At 37.8% G+C, this 21,954-nt stretch overlaps 2 protein-coding genes across 3 annotated transcripts; one reads left to right on the top strand and one right to left on the bottom strand.

Moving 5' to 3' along the window:
- Window positions 1–2,911: 2,911 nt before the first annotated feature.
- LOC148834897 (transmembrane protein 150A) lies at window positions 2,912–14,472 on the bottom strand. The gene is made up of 7 exons (XM_088916374.1): window positions 12,963–14,472; window positions 8,557–8,604; window positions 8,203–8,274; window positions 6,431–6,498; window positions 6,089–6,219; window positions 5,413–5,590; window positions 2,912–4,096 (listed from the first exon to the last, which is right to left on the bottom strand). The coding sequence occupies exons 1-7, from the start codon at window positions 13,025–13,027 to the stop codon at window positions 3,909–3,911; spliced, it is 750 nt and encodes a 249-aa protein (XP_088772500.1). The 5' UTR covers window positions 13,028–14,472; the 3' UTR covers window positions 2,912–3,908.
- Window positions 14,473–14,709: 237 nt separating this feature from the next.
- Window positions 14,710–20,810, top strand: LOC148834896 (NFU1 iron-sulfur cluster scaffold homolog, mitochondrial). 2 transcript variants are annotated; one of them, XM_088917784.1, is made up of 9 exons: window positions 14,710–14,784; window positions 15,066–15,166; window positions 16,076–16,211; window positions 16,506–16,572; window positions 16,989–17,103; window positions 17,723–17,789; window positions 18,896–19,070; window positions 19,715–19,802; window positions 20,375–20,810. In XM_088917784.1, the coding sequence occupies exons 1-8, from the start codon at window positions 14,720–14,722 to the stop codon at window positions 19,784–19,786; spliced, it is 798 nt and encodes a 265-aa protein (XP_088773910.1). In that variant the 5' UTR covers window positions 14,710–14,719; the 3' UTR covers window positions 19,787–19,802; window positions 20,375–20,810. The 2 variants fall into 2 exon arrangements, with proteins under 2 accessions (XP_088773910.1, XP_088773909.1); XM_088917783.1 differs by having other exon boundaries at window positions 19,715–20,810.
- The last annotated feature ends 1,144 nt before the right edge of the window (window positions 20,811–21,954 follow it).

The following is a 21,954-nucleotide window of genomic DNA, read 5'->3' as shown; positions in this document are numbered from 1 at the left end:
TGCCTCATAGCTTTAGTCATGGGTAAGAATTGGGCCAGGCCTTGGGTACTGGTTTTTGTTGTTTTCGCTGGGTGCTCTATTTCCCTCTCGCCACCCAAAGGTGTGGTGCTTAGTTTAATTGGCTGTTCTAAGCTGTCCCCTTGTGGAAGAGGGATGGTCACCCCACCACATTCAGTATACACTTGTGAGCAGAGAGGCTGCGATTCTCTCTCTCTCTCCTGTTTACAGGGTTGGGGACTATGCGATGTCAGTAGCAGCTTGTTTTCTAAAGATATCTACAAAGATAGTGAACAGTACCAGAGTTTTTTTTGCTGTAGATTCTCCTAATGAATTTTAACATGTGTCTTTTGCAGGGCTGTAAATGTTTAATCAAGTGTGTAAGAGCCTCAGCTGTTGTAACTAGCTAGGCAAATTTACTCTGCGCAAACAAAGGAGAAAGTTTGTTCTATTTTACAAGCCCCATAGTTTAGTCTGAATATTCTTTGTGGTTTGCCTGTTTTTTGTGTTGGATGTTTACATGCTTTGAAATACATTTTTCCATCTTAAAATATTTTCTTAGGTGAAGAAACTATTTAGGAGAGAAAGTTACCATTTACAGGGGTTAATAACTTATCGCGTGTGCAGGTGTGCCCTTTCTTAACTATGACGCATAGTTGAATCAAAAGCTGGAATCCACCCATTGCTAGCTTGTCAGGCCTGTTGCAGGAGAATGTGAGGAACTGTCTAAACTGGTCTCCTCCCATTTATATCCTCCTTTGCAGACAGTGCAAAGCACTTGCAGACACAAAGCAAACAAACGCCTGTTTTTTTGGTGTTTCAGAGTCAAATTCCAGGTTCATTGTTTGATGCATAATGTAAAAACTTCCTGGCTCTGGTTGATCTCTCAGTATTTTTTTCTGAAAAGAGCTGTGGTGTTCAACTGGATCTGATGCTTGCAAAATTATTTTGTACATTTGTTTTCATTATGCTGCCCTTTCTCCTAGTAGAACCTGATCAGTCCCAGTCAGTGGCTCTGTGGCCTAAAATGAAGGCACTAACCTTGTGATAATATACATATAATGAATAAATTCCCCTAGAAATGGGCAAGTAGCAGGAAAGAAGCTATTGCAGAAAGAGGCTTGTATCTTGTATGAAGGTTGCAACAAAATGTCAAAAGGGTACTGCAGACATATGGCAGGTTTTGTGGTTAGGTGAGGCCAACAAAAAAAAACTTTTTGGTGTAAATGCAAAGCATATCTGCCAGAAGCCCAACATATAACCTCATCCAGTCAACATCCCATCTGCCGGACTTGGTGGTAGCAGCATCATGATAAGGGGATGCTAGTTTGGACAGAGTTGAACATGAATATTGCAAAGTATAGTTAAATCATGCAGGCAGACCAGCAAGCCAAAAGTCTAACTGAGTCAAAAGTTAACTCTTCAGTAAGACAATCTCCTGAATGACAAAGCAACACAACACTGAGATAGTTTGAGAGGGAATGTTCTTGATTTGAATCCAGTAGAAAATGTATAGAAAGACCTCAGGATTGTACTCTACAACTAATTTACAATTTTGTTGAGGAGAATTGCCAGAATTCTCAACATCTCCGCAAAAGGTAGTAGAGACCTATCCAAAAAGATTCACTACTGCCAACTACTGAATAACTACTGCCAAAGGTGCTTTCTTCCCTTGTCAAATACTGACTTAGAAGGCTGAATAAATTTCAGTTACTGTACTTTGAACACTTTTATGTGTGAAGGAGTTCAAATATCAGCAGTTTGTTCATTACAGTTTTGAATATATAAATTTATGTCCATTATTTATAATTCATAAGTCTGTCATCATGTGACAACCTGCACAAGGCACCATATGTGATCATTCTAGCTGCCATTTGATAAGTTAAGAGCAGACAAAGTGATTAAGAATGCACTGAAATATCTATACTGTACACAGAAAAAACCTGACATTGAAGTAACTTGCTAGTTCCATGTTTCTGTATATATTTTTTAAAAAGTTTTTCTCACACAATAAAGTTGTCGTACTAAAAAATAAACTATTTTTTTAGCAGTCTTGGAAGTAGTAGCTATACTGAACATATCAGAATTCCACTTGAGTGGGAATCAGATGTTATACGTGTTCATTCCATAGTTTAATTAATCCAGATATCAGAAACAGAATTGTATGTTGTCTTTATACAGAAGCACTGCAGCCTGCCTTAGGCAGTATCTATTTTTTTAAAAAGGGCAGTTCCGTAAATTAAATTCACACTTGCTCATTAGTGCGTGAAGCAGTAAATGACTAACTTTCCCTTCGTAGACCTGTTTTGAGCACGTTTGCGTGGTCCTGCAAACCCACCCATGCACTGTTAATGTAAGATCTGTTCTGGAGGGAAACAAAATCAGCCTGTTGATCTGCGGTCAGAATGTGTTCACAATGAAGAGCAGACGATTTCTAAGCTTGTAAACACACTCTCTAACAGTGGTGTACACACCTATTTGATAATTCCCAACGTGTTCAGCTTTAACACGGATGTTCATGTGTTGACGCCCTTTTTTTTTAAAATTGTGACAAGAATTTTGAATAAAAAGAATCAAGGTATCTGTGATGCTCCACAATGCTAAGCACACATCCATTGTTTCAGGTTGACTCTCGGGTTCATACTGTATTTCTTTGTGCCCCTCTTTCCCAAGCTACTGTAACATTTCCCTTGCCTAGTCAGCATCCCTCGATTGTGCATGGAAACTGCAGTAAGGGCAATCTTATTTGTTTTAGGCGTTTTCTTGTCATAAGGGTGTGCAACCAGTTTGAGTTGTACTGTAGATCTTGAGCTAATAGAAAAGAAAAAATGTAATGCAAAAAGATATTTTAAAATACCTGTAGCAAATAGAAATGCTTAGCTGAAGATCAGGAGGGATGACGACGACCAAGACATTTTTGTCCAACTGCTTTTAATCATAATCATTCCTGATGTCATTTCTCTAATTCCTTTTCCACCTCATCTCGACCTTTGCAACTACCTCTTGGTTTACAACACTTGGAGTTTAGTTCAGCCAAGCAAGTCAAACCAAAAGCCACTCTTCCCAATAACTCGAACACGTCTAATTCTTGGGTGTTAGTCATGAACTTTGGTTGCTTGAAATGCCCATCTCTACATGTGCAGATATGTATCGTGTACACATTGATTTTACAGATCACTCTGTATAGTTTTGGTTTTGTATGCTAAATTTATGGCAGAAGAAACTCCCTTAGGCCAGACAGTTTTATTCAGATCCATATATGACATCATTGCAGAAATCGCATTTTTATAACTTTGGGTTTATGGACACTTGAGTTGATGTACAGTGTTTGAATTCAAAGATTACATCGCTTAATTCAGTCATTTTGTTATTCTACCATTTAAGTGAGTTTGCAGTTGAGTTTCAGACATACTGTGAACAGAACCTGGGATCTTCAAACATTACCCAATGACAGAAGGATACAGTTATTTATAAGGACACGGTAAGCCCAGAAGACAATTGAACAATTTAATTTCCAAAGCTCCCAGTGTTTTGCTTTGAAGATCAAAAATATTGCAACATATAAATGAATTTCAAAGCTGGTTACACTTCCAGTACATGTCCAGGCTTTTAACTGTGATAGTTTTTCTACAGAAAACAGAATAATAGATTGTACTAAGTCTGTTGCTTTTCTAATGAGGTAGAGTTACAGTTTATTTGATTCAAGAAAACTTTATCATATATTCTGTATGTGGTGTAACAACACAGCGGTACTCATCGCAGAAACCGTTTACACTGTGGTCCTACAAGGATGCATTTGGAGGAATAAAGAAGAACAAAAAATTAAACAAACAGTGTCAAATGGGCGAGTGGGGTACTATTGACACTCACCAATAATTATTACCCATTATTAATCAAAGTTAACCTGAGCATCAGGACAAAATCAATGATTTCTCCTCATCTCTTTTGTGTATTAAAACAGACAGCATGGAGGAGGAGAAATAGTAAAATTCAGCAACGTAAGTCAGCTCGAACAGCTGAATATTGGTGCTGAGAGTCCATTCGCAAATGGCAGCCATGTGCTTATAATTATATTCAGGCCGTACAAAGAAGACCACATCTGGGTGATCTGTAGTTAAGGAGAAATGACTTCAAAGGTTGACTAGTATTCTGATAAGCTCCCATGGAGACCACTGCAATGCACTGTAAACCTGACTGCTGGCTGCTCAGCAGCCGTCATAAGGTTTTCTGAATTTATGTCAGCTATGCAAAATCCCCGTGGCAAGTCAGATAATGTTTCATTAGGATCGGCAATGAAATATGCAAGTGAAGTCCAGTTTTAATAAAAATGAATAAATAAATAAAAATATGTTCAAGATTCTAGATTCTAGATTTTTTTCTAGATTCGTTAGGAAGTGGTAATGTATGACATTAAATTATATGCAAGTCTGAACAGATCAGGGTACATTTGTTATGTGCCAGACTGAGCTCATATTCAGTTTGAATTTGATTAAATCTGTCAGTGATAATTTCAGGCAAATGGCAAATATTCAAATGTCAGGGAGAAACGCAAGTGCCTCTCTGTTCTCGCACTAAGCATGTGTTTCACACAGCCTTGGAAAGAGCTGACAGGAAACGTTAGAAGACTGTTCACAGTTTTGCAAACATACAGTCGTGTTCCAGATTTGTTCTTTGGTGTCTGAGAGAAGAGACAGTTGAAACAAAACAAGAATAATACAAATAACAAAAGATATTTGAACTCTTTAGGACTAAGATTTCGTCTCACTTCTAATGAATTACGCAGCTCAAGCCAGTTACTCTGGTATTGCTATCATGTACTGTTTGCTTGTGATACCTTTCCCTCACAGACACCATAATCTTTCTTTTTTCTTCTCTACTGTCTTGGTATGTTCCAGTATTGCCTGATGAGGTGCAGAGCTGAGACCGGTCAGAAAGCCTGTTGTCAGCCATGCACCTTTGTTTCAGGGCTGTCATGAGTTTGGGGCAGGGAGAGCAGTGGTTAAGGATCTGCACTTGTGGCTGGAAGGTTGCAGGTTCAAATCCCGCAGCTGGCAGAGGAATCCTATTCTGTTGGATTCTGGAACATATGAACTTAACCCCAGCTGCTCCAGGGGTGCTGTATAAATCGTTGACCCTGTGCTCTGACCCCAAGCTTCTCTCCCTGTCTGTGTGTCTCATGGAAAGCAAACTGGGGTATGCAAAAAGACAAATTTGTAATGCAAGAAATTGTATATGGCTTATCAAGTGATCTTATCTTATGTTTGTACATTATTATAGCTGCAGTGCTAATTTTGGTTTTGTACATTGTTTCGATTTTGCCATTTGTTTATGCTCCTGAAACTACAGTTGACAAAACAGCGTGAATTCCCATTACCTGAGTGGTGCTTCGGTGAGCGACGTGACTTTAAAGGATACAGAAGATGGTCGACAAAGCCTGAATGACAGTTAAAATAATCCGTAAAGGAGCAAGGAAGCGCTCCAGCCCAGTGATGAAGCACTTGCTTGTCAGGATTGTCAGTATCAAAGTGTAAAAGCAGAGGCATACAAAGCCCAGTGCTGCTCCCAGGTAGTGAAGCCATCGCACGTGAACAGGCTAAAATACAACCAACAGGAAAAGGTATAAGCACTAGCTATAAAGCAGGAAACAGTATGTTTGTCAAATGTTTATATTTCTACTGAAACAAAAATGTTTTTTTTTCTCTTTGTAAAGTGATCTGGGATTATTGTACATGAATACATGCATTAGTTCTATATATACAGTATTGGTTTATAACTCAGAAATATAGGTGCTCATTTATGTTTCCATAAACCCTGGATCAGTTTAGAAAGAAACCCATTTGTAAGCTGCTGATGTGAATACAGTATGATTTCTTGATTTGATGTGTTAGGACACATTGTGCATGTCTGCAGAAGTAACAAAAAAGGCACTGCAAATCTGCCAGTATAACCATGGTTGTTTTAGAACACCTGGTAGCTTATGAGCATGTGTTCTGTTTGTATAGAGCTGTGGCTGAGAAACTGAATGCAAATAAGCTCTGGACCCCAGGCTGATGGTAACAACTGTAAGTCAAATAATTGATCGGTTTCTTACATTGCAATTCCCGGTGACAAAAGCTCCAAATGCAGCCAAACATCCAATGGCCAGGTTTGCTCTGCTGAGTAAGGCATAGTTACTGTTCTTATCCAAGATATGAGCATGTTGGCAGATGCAGAATATGAGAACTGAAAGAGAAAAAAGATACATTCCTCAACACTTGAGTTTCCTATGCACAATTTACTGCCTCTGTACAATGCTGAAATTGACAAAAAGGACACTCTAATTTCTATCAGCTTTACTCTGTTTCCGTAATCTTTCCAAAAGCACCATTGTCTTCTCATTAAAACACATTTCTCATGGTAATGTTTTCATTACTTCACATTTTATGACACTTACACAAAACAGCTCCTGCGTTGAAAGTAGCAGTGAACAAGGAATTTTCTGGTGGGTTTTTCCCACATGAGCTGCAAAGAAAAGGATTGCTAGGTTAATAGCTATAAAGCTATAAAAGCACTTTCTAAGATTTTTAATTTCGTTTCAGAAGATAAATAACAAAAACCAAAATGATATATGTAGATGACATAAACTTACACTTGCTGACAAAATATTGGGAACTCCCACCTCATTGGGATTCTGTACTAGTTGGTGTAGCACTTCCCAAGATGGTGGAAATTTGAATTGTGGGGGGGGGATAGCATCTAGTCTGTTATGCAAGCACCCAATTTCACCATCCTCTGTATTGCCATTGGAATGATACTCACCATGTTTAGTAATTGGCCCATCACTCCTTCAACAGGAGCAATATATGTGAGAGGTTACGTTTTTCCCAAATGACTGTGGGTGAGAAATTAATCACATGGCCCTCTCTCAGATCACATAGCTATTAGCATCAAAATGACCTAGGTGAGCCAAATGCCCTTCATTTATTTCCAACCTTTCTTATGTTCTTACATATGGGGATTATTTTTGGCAGGAAAGTTGTGGTTCATTATCCTCAAGCGAGTCAAGAGAGAGGCCGTCCACAAGATAGCCCATCCATTTAACTCGAATTCCTAAAGATTCTGAACATTGGGAACATTACACATTTTTGTCTTGCACATAGTAACCATAGGGAGGTATTTTTGGTATAAACAGACGTATTAGGGCTCCTGAATGGCTCGGCTAGAACCTGTGTCATATCACTAACAGGCTATGACAAGTACTCCCCAGCAGTGGGGCGCTATGGACTGGGTGTCACTGAGAGGACAGTTTCCTTTGCCCTACCAATTCTCCAGCGAAATTGTAACCCGTGCAACTTTTCTGGCGCTTGCAGGCTTGGGGTACTGTTGGCGAGAAATGTGCCTCTCATTCCAGCTAGCACTGAATCTACTGTATGACACCACATATTCTGTCACATTAGGTCAAGGGTGTGTGGCCTGTCCGTGCCTCCTCATTCTCCCCATGTCCGGTTGCAGGGTTCATCGCCATGAGTGGAGACACGAAAAAGCTGGGTACATCTGGTTAGCAATTCATATTTTTCAATGAATATATGCATTTTTCTGTAGAGTAGTAGTATTTTCTTCTTTTAAGTCATTTTGGGCTATGTTATCTGTCAACTTTTTTCAACTTGAGAAATATCCCTGCAGAATGAACATCATCCAAAAATGAAGAGGGAACTGCTGGCTGTTTAAGAGGGGCATGATAATGGACTTATACCTCATAAAAAACAGCAGAAAAGATTGCATGGGTTGTTGCTTGACAGTTGTCAATTAAAGACACCAGCAGGTACAAAGAGACTTGGAGACCTTTCCAGCTGATGCTGTATTTATGGCACAAAAAGCAAAACAGGACACAAAGACATGGTCTGAGAGGCTCAAGGCAATTATCAATGATATTCCGAAGGCTCTGATGAAGTAGTCCATTATATTATAACAATGCAAAAGTGAATATTGTGTTTTCAAGTAATGGTCTTAAACAGACACATGAAGAAGGCTCTACTACCAAAACGTTGAGTTTCTCATTTCTATCTTTCAGTGTGGAATTAATGTTTACTTGTTCCTTTGCAGCCAACACATGCTGACACAGCTCCCCACTGCTCCGAACATTTACAAACCATATGCATGTACACTTCAGTGCATTAATGTAATCAATTAAAGTGATCAAAGGGGTCAGCAGGAAGGTGTTCATACCTAATCATTGGCACATTTCCGTCAGTGCAGCACTGTTCTGATGCATTTGGGTGACAGACATCTGTGTATTTCCTGAAATTAAATGAGATAAATTGTAAGAAAGAAAACAGACTCAATCTGAGGAATTTTCCTATTATAGTACAACCTAGATTTCTACTAATAAATTTAATCAGCTCAGCTATTCTGTATTACATACAATTTCTTAAATACAATTTCACTATTTCACTAGCATAGTACAGTGGTTTTTGACAGCAGCCATAACAACTATACAAAATGATTAATTCAGCTGTTGTTCATCAATCTATGAAACTGTTGTAAGGCAACGACTGGCAAATCATGCAAAAAGCAACATACCAGTTGCTGAGTGGGCATACGTGCTTGTAGCTGACTGCAAGTCCATACCTGCAAGCAACAAAATCATAATCTCTCATTCAAACTGCTCAAAATATGCATCAGCATGTTTCATTAGGGAAGACACTTCCAGAATACATTAATTAAAATATTAAGACATTCATTTAACCCACTAATTATTAACATTTTAAACATTGATTTACATGTACAGGCATGTACATTTTTGTATGTATATAATGTTTTCTAGGTGTTACCACAATATGCTTTATGATTTAGTTTAATATAAATGATTTCCTATATTTTTATCTAGATTAGAATTTTCAGTTTTGCATGTCACAGTTATTTTTCTCTACGGTATGTTCAGTTGTGGACTTTTGCTTAAATATGGTTTCTTTAATTTTGAATGCAGGTGTTTTACAACAGTCATGCTCACAGTTGAAATTAATTTATGCTCTAGTCTTTTAATGAGTAACCAGGATCTGCATTCATGGAGCTCAGAGAAATACAGACTTTCATTAAAAGAGAGTAATCCATTCACCATTCATACACATGCACTGTGTACACTATATTTTGCCAGCTAATGCTATCTGTTACCTTTGGATAATGAGGGAAAAAAAGCCTTTCATAATTACAGTACATATGTATATTAAGATGCTTCTGGGGTTCTCTCCTCAAACATTTAGTGTCAGCCTTTTTTCTTTAAGGCCAACATTTCACATTATATAACTGTCTAGATGGATATACAGTATCATAGTTGATATAATAATTAAAAATAATTGCTTACACTTATATAGCGCTTTTCTGGACACTCCACTCAAAGCACTTTACAGGTAATGGGGACTCCCCTCCACCACCAATGTGCAGCCCCACCTGGATGCGCCAGAACACTCACCACACATCAGCTATTAGTGGGGAGGAGAGCAGAGTAATGAAGCCAATTCATAGATGGGGATTATTAGGAGGCCATGATTGGTAAGGGCCAATGAGAAATTTGGCCAGGACACCAGGGTTACACCCCTACTCTTTTCGAGAAACACCCTGGGATTTTTAATGACCACGGAGAGTCAGGACCTCGGTTTTATATCTCATCCGAAGGACGGCGCCTGTTTACAGTATAGTGTCCCCGTCACTATACTGGGGCATTAGGACCCACAGGGACCGCAGGGTGTTTCCAGCAGCAGCCTTAGTTTTTCCCAGGAGGTTTCCCATCCAGGTACTGACCAGGCTCACACCTGCTGAGCTTCAGTGGGTTGCCAGTTGTAAGTTGCAGGGTGATACGGCTGCTGGTATGTAATAAGTGTGACATGTCAGCAAAACAAGCACTGGATCAGGAGACACTTTAACATAAAGCCACTATAACAGAAAATAGTCATAGACGGCATGAATATCCTTTGTCATCTAGCTCTGCCTGTATTTTGGACACCAGGAAGAAAGGTTTTCAAAAAGGACTTTCCTTCATGATGAAATACGTCAGATCACAAGGATACACACCTAGTTTTGAGAAAGAATCTTTAGCATTTTGTCTTGCAGTTCTAGAATAAAGAATTTGAGAAAAATGGTATCCCTCTTACATACCTTCATGAATAATTGCTGCTTTGAATAGCATACATGGGAACGTTCGTGACGTAAGCTTTACATAATGCTTACACAAACACCTTGTTTTAGAACAGTGAAGGACACATACTAGCTATAACCTGCACAAAGCTCAAATCAAAGTAAAAGAAAGAAATGACGCAGAGCCTTAGGGTGGTGTTCATTGTGTGACTTCCATTGGAAATGTCACTGTTTCTAAATACAACCACAAACACTTTTGTGAAAAGACATTGTTTCTTAAACAAACAAAGCAAACTAAATAGACAACATCTTATTTTTTCTGTATCAGTTATGAGAATTATGACTGATACAACAAACATAATGAGAAGACTCAAGGAAATACAAAAAAAAATACATTCAACTATGCCAATTGATTTCATTTCATGTACGGGAAGGTACTGTAAAATATGTTGTTTATTGAAGATGAACACATTTATTCTTTTGTTACCTTAACAAAATTACTGTAGGTTTCTTCCATTTGAATGTGCTATTATTTCTTGAGTTACACTAGTAAAACACAGTAAGTAAAATCATTGAAATAATTAAAAACAACGCATGCCATTTCTTGTGAGATTCTGTGCCATGGTAAGCTGAACACAGCTAATAGTTAATACTTATTAACATATTAATTCACATTTAATTATATGAGAAACACAGCAAGGGTCTCAATGCTTGCAGGTATACAATATTATTTGGACAGAATTGTTTTAAATAGCTTAACATGCGAATACAAAGCAAAATTTGATTTTGTTTTTAATTTAGGACAACTTCAAAGATAAAAATGTTATCAGTGCCATTAATCAGCAGGAAGCACTGATCATTTCCTTTCTCCTAGTATTTTTCACAAGTATGTTACCACACAGAAAGGAAATTGGAGTGTTTGCAAATCAGTCTGCCAGTACATTAACCAAAATGAAAATAGTTTAGAATTTCTTTACTGCTCCCTGTTAGATTTGCTAATGAGTGGATTATCTTTCCCAATGCACCTGCAAATGTGTCTCAGTAATTTTGAAAGACTTCTTAACTACATCCTGGACTGCATGTCAGTCCATTGCAAAGCACACAGAAACATTAGAGACACTTCTTTGGAAGGTGGTAGGAATGCAAAACACCTGGCAAAAACCCCGCACAAGCAAAGGGAGAATATGCATACTAGGCACAGAAGGCATCGCAGTCTGGGACCGAAGAGATGAGAGGCAGTAGTGCCACTGTTATGCCCACCCTGTGATCTAACAGACTGCAAATCCATTACACTAAAGCTGTTCAACCAGGTTTTGTAAGCTGCCAGTGGCATCTAGTCTTTTTAAAGAGATCTGTAGCATAGCTGACAAACACCTACACGTACAGATATGGTGGAACACAAAAGAAGATTATAGCTTTTGAAAAACACTCTTTCTGGGATTAGGATGTAGACTGAATTACAAATGTACTGTGGAGAAAGCATTATATGAATAATACATTACATATAATATTATATATAATGTAATGAACACCAAGCAGCTTCAATCTCACTGAAACAACTTGATAATGTAGTATCTTGTGATTCTAATAAATCAAAGTAAAATAAACAATCTCAAGAAAAGGAAATTTAACTGCTACTGTCAATGGTTGACTGCATATTCCTTTAGTTGTGTAATGTGTATGCACACTTACTCATACTGACGTGTGCTACAGTTTGGGATATGCAAGAGAATAAACTGTATGGAGCCATTATGTGGTTGCCCTATAAATGTGGATGTGGCATGTGAGGTTCTTATTGGCAATGATAAAGGTGCATTGTAGAGAGAATTTATCACAAATCCTGTCATCAGTCACTTATTCTAATTAATTATTTTTTTAACTGGTTCCAATTATCATATTTCCCGATTCCAGGCCTTCTGCAAGCAAATGATGTAGGACTTTCTTAAAACCTATCGCACGCTAGGGCCAGAGTTTGGGCACCCTGCTCTTTGACCATAACCCCCTCTCTACAGAAGAGCCCTCATTGTAACCTCCCCACTAAACAGACTAAACTTGTTATAGCTTATCCAATAATTTAAGCAAAGATAACGTATGTTGAAAAAGAGATTACTCTAGTTAACTCGGCCGTGTGAAAGCAGGAAGTGTTTCTAATATACACTTTCCATTTGCGATCACAAAAGCTAACTTTTCATACAAAAAATCATATCGCAGGTCAGTTATATAGAATGTTAATTTTAAAAGATTCCTCTCTGAATGTTGGTAAGTATTTTCTTAAATATGTGTGAAGAAAAAAGCTTTCTCAAGGTACAAAATGCTCAGATACACTAGAAAAAAAATTAAATAATAGCTTATAAATAACCTTGAAAAAAATGGTCAGTTAGTAAGAAGAAATTCAAAGGCAAAATACAATTATTCATACTGATAAAAACAATACAGGTAACTCATAATGTTAGACATGGTGTGAAAATACTTCCTAAGACATACAGTATGAGATGAACAGATCACTATAAACCTTTTCCAGGTATTGTTCTGCTCATGAAGCACGGGACTGTGAAAGCAAAAGGAAGTGTGAAATGAACAAGAACAGAGCATGTGAAAGGTTTCATTACTTCATTAAATTCCTTCATCTTTCATAAGAAATATTCTGCAGTTGAACAATTAGAACTCTGGAGATATGAGGAAAAGGTTTATCGTTTAAGAAATGTCAGTAAGTTGGGTTCCATGTCCATAGGCAGAGATCAAGCAAAGAATAACGTGACTTTTGGCCGTTAAAGAGTCGTTTTGCCGTTTTGATGCATGACAAACATCTCTCAAACACGTCCTTTGCAAAGTAAAAAAAAAACTGTTTTACTCACACTGTCCATGAGCCTGCGAGTGATATGGCTGAAAGTGTGAAAGGGATCACAATCCAGCAAACCATTTCTTCTTACTGAGAATGTGAAGCCACTGTGCGCAGACTGTAAGTGGGTTCGAGAATGAGACACCGTCTTCCAAGATGTCACGATGTAGACATCAAGCAGCAGGTAGGTCATCAGGCAACATTCCTTAGTCACAACTCAGCAACGTTTTCCTAGCAGCATCTATAGTATGTTCTTCTGCCACAGCATCTCTCAGGGAGCAGCTCCTTTCTCTGTCATCTCTTTTCTCTGTCACGTCTGTGTCCAGAGCAGCCTGAGCCTTAAAGCTCAGCAAACAGAATTGACCACACCCTCCCTGAGACACACAACATGGAAGCAGTTACAGGAAAATGTGGAGCGGAATGATTACCATGACCTTCCCAAGCAGGCCTAGTCAACCGCTGCCGAAACTGGACTCCTATATTTGAAGTGTACTTGTTGGACTCATTTCTGGTCTGTGGTCCATTTGTTACTGCATTCTTCTTAAAAGAAAATGAGGAGATCCCCAAGGTCCTGAATTATTTACAACCACAAATGTGCCACAGAAACATAACCAAGTTATTGTTACTAAAAAGTACTGTTCTAATTTTAGAACTTTTAGTAATCATGAAATGTCTTTAATATGCTAGTAGAACTCTTTCTAGAAACTAAACTTTTTGTCTAATAATGAAGAACTTAAAAAAATGATGGCTCTTTCAGATTGAGCAAGATCATTGTAGATTTTCAGCCTCATACCTTTTCTGCACACCTTTTACTGGCTTCCTCAAAGATTTGCTGCGCAATAGAAAATATTTTTGGACAAGATTATTAAAAGGAAAGCAATGAGTTCTTTGGGAAATGATGGTATAATAGAGGGCCGCAGATTGTATATAGTATTGATTTACAGTCCTTTAATAAATACAAAATGTTTCTACTTTTATTTTAATAATTCGAAAAAAATATAAAGTCAATAGTAAAATAAAGGGTTTACAGACTAATTTAAAATCGAATTATTTTTTTAATATGGATTTTCAAGCAATTGATTATATGCGTGCACGGGGTATGTCATGAGGAAAAAATAAAAAGTAAAAAGGTAAATTACAACGTTTTTCTTCATGAGTGTATGGGTTAAAAAGGAAACGAGATAGCTAAGATACACAAAGTACAGTATATCAGTAACTACCTGTGAACCTGTGAAACATGTTAGAACGGGTGTTTGTACGACCTCTGCAGGACATCGTTGCTATCACAAAAATAAATTCGCCGATGAAAAATGTCAGATCATATTTGCAGCACTTCCAACTGTTATAGTATTAAGAATACTGTAGCCTGTAATGATCTAGCTAAACTGTTAAACAGAGCAAGCGATTGTTCCTGGGATTAATAATCATCACTATTTATTTTTTTATCGGTTACCATAAAACATAAAATAAAACTCGCATGGTATTTAATATATCCTCCATTGATTTGATTTAATAGATTAACTGCCAATGCCAACAAGACCCTTTTTAATTCTTAATTCTGCGACAGTCCTTTATATGGTGCCTAAAATTATTATTATTATATAAATTAATGACCACAAATTAAATATAATGCAACAATAATCATGAATTTAAAAAACAAAAAAGGAAACTCAGTTCCGTGTTCAATTTAGCAAAAGACATCACATCCGTTTTTTTAAATATCAGGAGGTGTAAAGACAGAAAACTGAGTGGGTCCTAAGTTTCAAAACAAACATGGCGGCGTCCAGGAGGTTGAGTTTGATTGGGCTGAGGTTGCGGGCGGCTTTGTGGGACAGCAGGTTCGAACAGTCGCGTTACTGATCATAATTTAGAAGCGTTTGTACACACGCTTCTTGTATCCGAGAAAGCAAAAGGTGGAAGTTTAATTTCAGGGCTGTAATTAACTAAGCACAAATTAAGTCGTGATTTACGTGAACTTCCGAAGTAGGACAATGTCAACCGTCCGTTCATATTTCGACATTATACTAAAACGTGATCAGGGACAGCTGTTACTGACGTGAGACTTGAGAAAAGTTTATACAAACTGAAGCAATGATAGACATGATCTTCTTTGTTTTAGGTCAGTGTCGGAAGTGAGGCAACAGAGTTTCTCTTTATATGCCAAGGAAAACGCCGCCAAATCATGTTTTCTGAATGTGTCACTCGTAAAGCATATTTCAGGTATGAAATCTCATTATTCTGTGTATGAAAACGGGAATTTTAAATGCATATTAAAAACGTATAATGACGTTATGCTATGAATTATTAAAATTTAAAGTATTAGTAGCATTATATCCTCCCTTTTGGTCGTATTAGTGTTTCACTTGTGATGCTTTTGAAAATGTCAAAACGTCATACTTCCGTGCTACACCTGTGCGGCCTCAGGTAGATGTCTTTTGATAATCTCTGTCCTTCCCAGCCTATGATTGCAGTGTGTTTAAAACTATTTGTATTGGACAAAAAACAGTTTTCGAGATTCACATCTGTCTCTTTCTTCTTAGTGAAAACGTTTCTGGTAGTATACCAGGCTTTGCCTTGGATAATGTACAAACAAGATTTTGACACTGATGTAAAATACATTTGCTTATTATATTTTGATGTGCTTATGAAATCTATAGTACAACTGCATTCTTCTAACATTATTCTACTATATTCAGTAATGGCATCATCTTACAACATTGTACAGAAGAGCTGTGAGGTTTTTATTGCTTGCCCTTAGTGCTTTGTTATATTATTGTTTAAGAATCTTTGGTTTATCGTGTGAAATTACATAAAATTCTCTGAGTGCCCAGGAAATACTATGACTATCTGATCTTGCTCAGAATTCAAGCAGATTCATAAGGATTGAATTTTATAAAAAAATTATATTAAAACTTGAGTACACTAGTTTATGGGATGGAGTGTATTATTTTATAAAACATTTGAGCCCTTGGGCCATGTGGTATGAAGTCTTGTTGAGACAAAAAAAAAAGGTGTCTCCAGATTCTATCCAGGATATATCTACCATTTCCTTGTGAAAATAAAGCTAACTCATGGATGTTTTAATCATGTAGGGGTCGACAGTGATTCGGTTGGTTAATTGTCTTGCAGTGCGGTATATGTTCATTCAGACTCAGGACACTCCAAATCCAAGAAGTTTAAAGTTTCTTCCTGGGAAGCCGGTTATGGGCACAGGAACTCTGGATTTCCCCAATGCTCAGACTACAGAATGCTCTGCTTTAGCAAGGCAAGTATTTTCATTCTGTAATGCTGGGGTCTGAATGGGTAGAACTATCCTTAACCTGTATTGTCAACATTGTCAGTGTCATTAACCACTCATTCCCCTCAGGCCTAAGAGTGTGAATGAAAAGCCTTAGTGCTACACATCAGAAATGTGCAATTGCCACTTGAATTGTACATTTTTAAAATGTGAAGTTAGTGACAGCACTTTTAAAGAATGCATTATTTTGCCAAAGTCAAAGAAATGTAAGAGGAACTGTTTTGATTTCTTTCATTTGGACTTTTTTCTCTCTTCTTCTAGAAACCTCTTTGAAGTGGAGGGTGTTAAAAGTGTGTTCTTTGGACCAGACTTCATCACAGTGACAAAGGTATCAGTACATTTTTACATTTTATTGTTGAAGAAAGATATAAGATGTGAAGAAGGGGTTAACTGAATCCTTTCTGCACAAGGACTGGACTTCTTGTAACACAGGACATTCCAGGCTAGACCTAACACTGACCATTAAGAGTGGTCAAGGTCTGGGAACTGTCCGGACACCGTGACCTCCCCCCATTACCATGGAAACGAACTACGTCAGAAGCGGCCAAAAAGTGCTGTACAGTATAAACGGGAAGTTTTGTACCGGTATTTTGAACAATACTTCAGTCTTATTGTTCCTTGCATGCAATAAAACTTATCTGTTTAAACTTCATCTTGGGATTCAGAACTTATTTGTCTGTTACAACATTGTCATTCATTTTTTACAAAGCAAACCTTGAAATGTCTTATTAACTGTCTTCACAGATGGATGATGAAATACACTGGAATGATATCAAGGCTAAGGTTTTTACTGTAATCTCAGAGTTCTTTGCCAGTGGAAATCCCATAACTACGGGAGCAGTGCCGCAATCTGAAAGCAGTAAGAATAAAACTGTATTCTATGGGACAGTTCTGTTAAGGAGGTTGTGGGGCAATGATCTGTAGTATGATAATTAATTATCCCATTATAAAAAAGGTGCAGCTTATGCATTAAGCTTATTTGTTTTATATAATTTTGTTAATATCCTGCTTAGTTTGCCTTTAGTTGTTTTCTTAAATTTTGTCTAGGACCTTAAACTTGAAATTAATATCTATCCCAGTTCACTCCTTCAGCTGTGAGACAAATCATTTTGTAATTGTTTATTCAGCCAAGACAGCTTACTGCAATTAAGTGTGCCAAAAATGGCAGATTTTTACAGGTTCAAGCTGGTTTTGGAAAGAGGATTGTTTAGCATGTGTGGTAAAAGTCCAGGGTGTACAATAAAAAGGGAGGCATAATAGATGTGATAGACTACTCAATTTAAAACTACAATCAAAACTAAAAATAGTTATAAATCTAAAATAATTCACATCAGTTCTAAGGTCTTTAAATCTGTAGAGACTGAATAGATGGACGCTTAATAGTTTTAATAAGTATAACTATAAAGACAAGTCAAACAGGACAACAGAGAAAATAATGAATTATAGCAATCAAAGTTTCCCTTTTCTTATTGCTATAGCCCAGTCAGAAGAAGATGAGGATGAAGTCGTTGCTATGATTAAGGAACTTCTGGACACAAGGATCAGGTAAAAGCATGTACAGTAATGTTCTTTCTTGTTAGAACAGTCCAGTAGATTAGCCAACTGGGCTTCTTCAGCTTTCCAGTAAAAACAGTAACTCCCTGATGTCAGTGAGGGATGTGTCACACCCCCAGTTGGTGCCAGCTCCCCTGTAAAGCACTGTGTAGCGTACAATATGTAAAACAGTTGATTACTGTGCGAGTGGGTGTGTTAGAGGAACCTGTCTACATGTCTCAATTGTTCTGGAAAGATAGAGTAATCTCAGCCATGAAGACAAGTCATGTACAGCTGCTGATTCCAAATTTGGTTTCTCAAACGCCATGTGTTAATTCAATCAGCAATAAAGCTATTTTCTTAATGTAGAGGAAATGCGTATGAAAGTAATTTTAGTGCAGTCTTCAGCAAAAGTTGCATGTGTATATACACTAATGTAGATTTCTTTTTTAATGTGAATTTTGTCAGTTTATGCTGAGAGGCTTTGAAAATGCTGTTGGTTCCAATATTTTGTTGCTATGTATGTTCTCTAGTATATATTCTGATTATCTCAAAATGCTAATCAAGAGATATAGTAAAATGCAGACTGAAATATGTATGAAACAATAGTTTGGGCAAAGGTTTCCATGGTGCGTGACAAGAATTGAGATGCAATACAAAATATCAATGATGCAAAAACTATAAAAGGATATACTGTGTATATATATATATCTATACACATATATATATTGCTTCTCTTTCTGTCCCCTGCTCCCGCCTCTCACTCCTCCTCCCTCCCAACCTTTGTTCTCCCGCTAATTTACCTTTGCCTACTGCCCTGTCTCTCTCACACCTGAAGAAGGCTCCACGGCCGAAACGTTGTGTTCTCTTTCTTCTTTTTTTCAGCATGGAATAAACCTATTACTTGTTCCTTTGCAGCCTACGCATGCTGACGCTGCTCCCCACCTGAACTATATATATCTGTGTGTATATAAAGTTTGGATATTGGTCAAGTTGAGCAATACTGTTGAGATCTAGTTTTTGTGTCATAACCAGGGGATTTGGCTCCATTATTCTGCAAGCTTTTGTGTCGCTCAGTGTGCTCTGCTTGAGGGGCTGACCTTTTTCTAATGTGCCAGACCAACGGTGCAAGAGGATGGTGGGGATGTGATTTTCAAGGGGTTTGAGGATGGGACGGTGAAGCTGAAGCTAGTGGGTTCCTGCACGGGCTGTCCCAGCTCTACCGTCACGCTGAAGAACGGGATCCAGAACATGCTGCAGTTCTACATTCCAGAGGTGGATGAGGTAGAACAGGTGAGGGAACTAAAGGGCCAGCCTTAACAAGGGCTTACAGTGGAAACTAACCAGCCATTTGCATGGAGGGATTTAGTATCTTTGCAACACAAACATATCATAACACAGGTGCCCCTTCATTGCCATAGATCGTTCTGTTTTTTAAGCCATGTTGTGAAAAGAGTGCAGGTTTTCTTTATAGAAATGAATATAACCTGTGGATTCCAGCGTGACTCGGCGGGTTAAACTGCTCATATCAAGCCAGATTGAGTTCTGTGATCCAGACAGGCCATGTCTGTGCCGAGCTCATGTCACACAATGGTCTGCACGGCTCTTGGGGGAGGGTTTGGAATACAGGCTTTCATTTTTCAAATGGGCCAGATGGGTTGAACGGCTCCTCCTGTTAGGAAACTGCCTCGTGTTCTAATGGAGTGCTTCAAAGATGAAGGGCCTGAAGGGTAGCCCGTCTTCACTTCCTGGTTCTCCACATGCGGGTACAGGGATAACTGGTGTGAGCTGAGTTAAAAAGTCACAAGGGGCGATTCCACAAATCCTTTTTAAAAGTCTAACTTTATATTAAAAAATGTAACTTGTTAGTACAGATTGCAGGTTTGCTTCAAGAAAAGAGATCTTTTTTTTATACCAGATACTTTGTATTTGTACAGGTTCAAGATGAGGTGGATGAAATTAATCTGAAAGTCTTTTCAGAAGTGGAGAGGAAACTGCAGGACTCCTAGATCTGCATTTTGCATGGTGTGCACCACTTCACTTCTGCCTTTTCACTTGTGATTCATCCCATCTGAGTACGCCTAGAACGACTAGACAGCACTTTGAGCGGTCACTAGTCTGAAATACAGTCTTTGGATTATAAACACACTAGCCCAGATTCCCAAAGCAGTTCACAGAGTCACTGATAAAAGAAAGAGTTAAACCAGTAATATAAAAAGTCACCTGTTCAGGATTTCTTTAATAAAGTATTCATACTGAGTCATTGCAGTGATACAAAGCAAATTAGATTCAATCAAATTAATGTAGTCAATGTACGATATACGTACCAATGTACCATACGATAGTGTATTACCAGAGTTTAAAAGATGTTTCTGTGCACTTTCACAATGTCCCTTATAATTACATATCAATATTTTCAGTGGTTTATTATTTAGTCCTTAATTGATCATTTTAGTATTATCTGTCAAGTTATTACGGACCAAAAAGTGAAGCAGGAAATCTGTTTGCTACCTTTAATATTGAATTTTCTATTGCTATTGTATTTTTGTTGCAAACTAGCAATTTCAAAGTATTTATCATTTTTGTATTTATTATAGGAATACTGTAAAGTCATTTGAATTCGGACAGAAATTACCAGGACTAATGGATACAGTCCAAGATCATAGATGAAGATGGTCTCCTAGATCTTATATTCTCTGTAGAGTCTTGCATTTAAAGAAGATTGTTTGCACATATGGTACCCAATTTCTGCTATTCCATGTTGTCAGATGTCTGATGATAAATGCTGAACCTAATTTAACTGGTGCTCCTTAGCCTGTATACTGTACTCAATACATGTTAAATGTGAAAAAATTTCATGCATGAAATATTGGTACAACATAAATCTGTTTTTCAGTGAAACATATTCCAACCAAATATAGAAAGGGGCTTATACTGTAAAAGATTAAGTTGAATGTGTTATCTGTACTTTATTTACTGTAGTAATCTGGATAAATGCTGTCAGTACTATGCGGAATAAAACCTTTACATTGCAGTTGTTAAATGTGGTTTTTCAGGTACATCGGAGTGGATTTGGAAAGAACTGTCTTGATATTATGCACTCCCCCCGTGCTGGGCTATGTACAGCTTTTAGTAGTATTTTTTGGTAGGTGAAACCTTTTCTAATGGTCATTTACAGCATTATTTGAATCAGAATTTAGTTATTTTCTTCTGTACGCCAGGGTGTTCAAAGTGGGTGTTACTGAGATTATAGAATCCGTTGTACCACTTTATGGATGCAATTTAGAATTTGTTCACTAAATCTAGTAATGGTGCTTGTGCAGTAGAATAAGGACTGAACACTGCATCACTTGCTACCTGACAGGAATGTTTTCTCAGATTATTACTGTACCGAACCTTTTGTTATGGAATTGACTAGAGGGCACTCAGTTGTGCACAGGAGTTGTGCAGTATTGATCCACTGATTCCGTATCAGTTAGTTAACTACATCGGCACACGCAGTCTGGTCTTGGCGGAAGCATCCAAAATTTCTGGTATTTATCCTTTTCTGCTGTCCATCTCGTTGGACGTTGCTACAAATGTCCACAGCCGTTAACTATGTACTGTGTAACTGCATGTTCAAACAAGCAAATAGTTATCCAAATTTGAAAAGCATGTCTCTTTTGAATTATGTATATCACTAACAAAATGTGTATGGGGTCAAATGTTGTGGTGCAGGTTTGCCCTTTGCCCTGAGCAAGGCTGTGAGGTTGAGATTATCAGTCGTTGTGTGTGGGACAGTAACTCATTTTCAGCAGGGAAGTCTCAGGCTGTAGGTTCACTACAGACCTTTCACAGGGATCGATCACGGATAGTCTGCATACCCTCATGTGCGCTCCTGTCCAGTGACTAGCTATGAGTCGACAATGTGAAATCACGCTTCTCATAACCCATCTTATTTTCCCAGAATGATGAATCTTCCCTCATTCAATGTTCTTTCTGAAGACTGACGTTTCCTTTCATCTGGTTAGTCTCTGAATATTTGCATATTGGAAATATAGAGCATTATTTGAAAATCAGGGTAGCAATCTGAGGTAGAGGCTATGGTCTGGATTACAGGTAGGTCTTGGGTTCAAGCCCCAGATGGGATGCTTCCGTTGTACGTGTTGAGCAAAGTAGTTCAATTGCTCTAGTAAAT

The sequence above is a fragment of the Atractosteus spatula genome, chromosome 5 (genome assembly GCF_055471065.1).
Source record: "Atractosteus spatula isolate fAtrSpa1 chromosome 5, fAtrSpa1.hap1, whole genome shotgun sequence".
Taxonomy (NCBI): Eukaryota; Metazoa; Chordata; class Actinopteri; order Semionotiformes; family Lepisosteidae; genus Atractosteus; species Atractosteus spatula.
The sequence above is the reverse complement of the archived record's forward strand: the minus strand, read 5'-3'. Positions and strand labels throughout refer to the sequence as shown.

Coding starts and splice junctions, on each gene's coding strand:
- LOC148834897 (XM_088916374.1), bottom strand. CDS start 13,027: ATGGTTTGCTGGATTGTGATCCCTTTCACACTTTCAGCCATATCACTC. Junction 8,275..8,556: donor GTATGCCCACTCAGCAACTG/GTATGTTGCTTT, acceptor ATTTAATTTCAG/GAAATACACAGATGTCTGTC. Junction 6,499..8,202: donor GGAAATGTGCCAATGATTAG/GTATGAACACCT, acceptor TTTTCTTTGCAG/CTCATGTGGGAAAAACCCAC.
- LOC148834896 (XM_088917784.1), top strand. CDS start 14,720: ATGGCGGCGTCCAGGAGGTTGAGTTTGATTGGGCTGAGGTTGCGGGCG. Junction 16,573..16,988: donor ACTTCATCACAGTGACAAAG/GTATCAGTACAT, acceptor CTGTCTTCACAG/ATGGATGATGAAATACACTG. Junction 17,104..17,722: donor AGTGCCGCAATCTGAAAGCA/GTAAGAATAAAA, acceptor TTATTGCTATAG/CCCAGTCAGAAGAAGATGAG.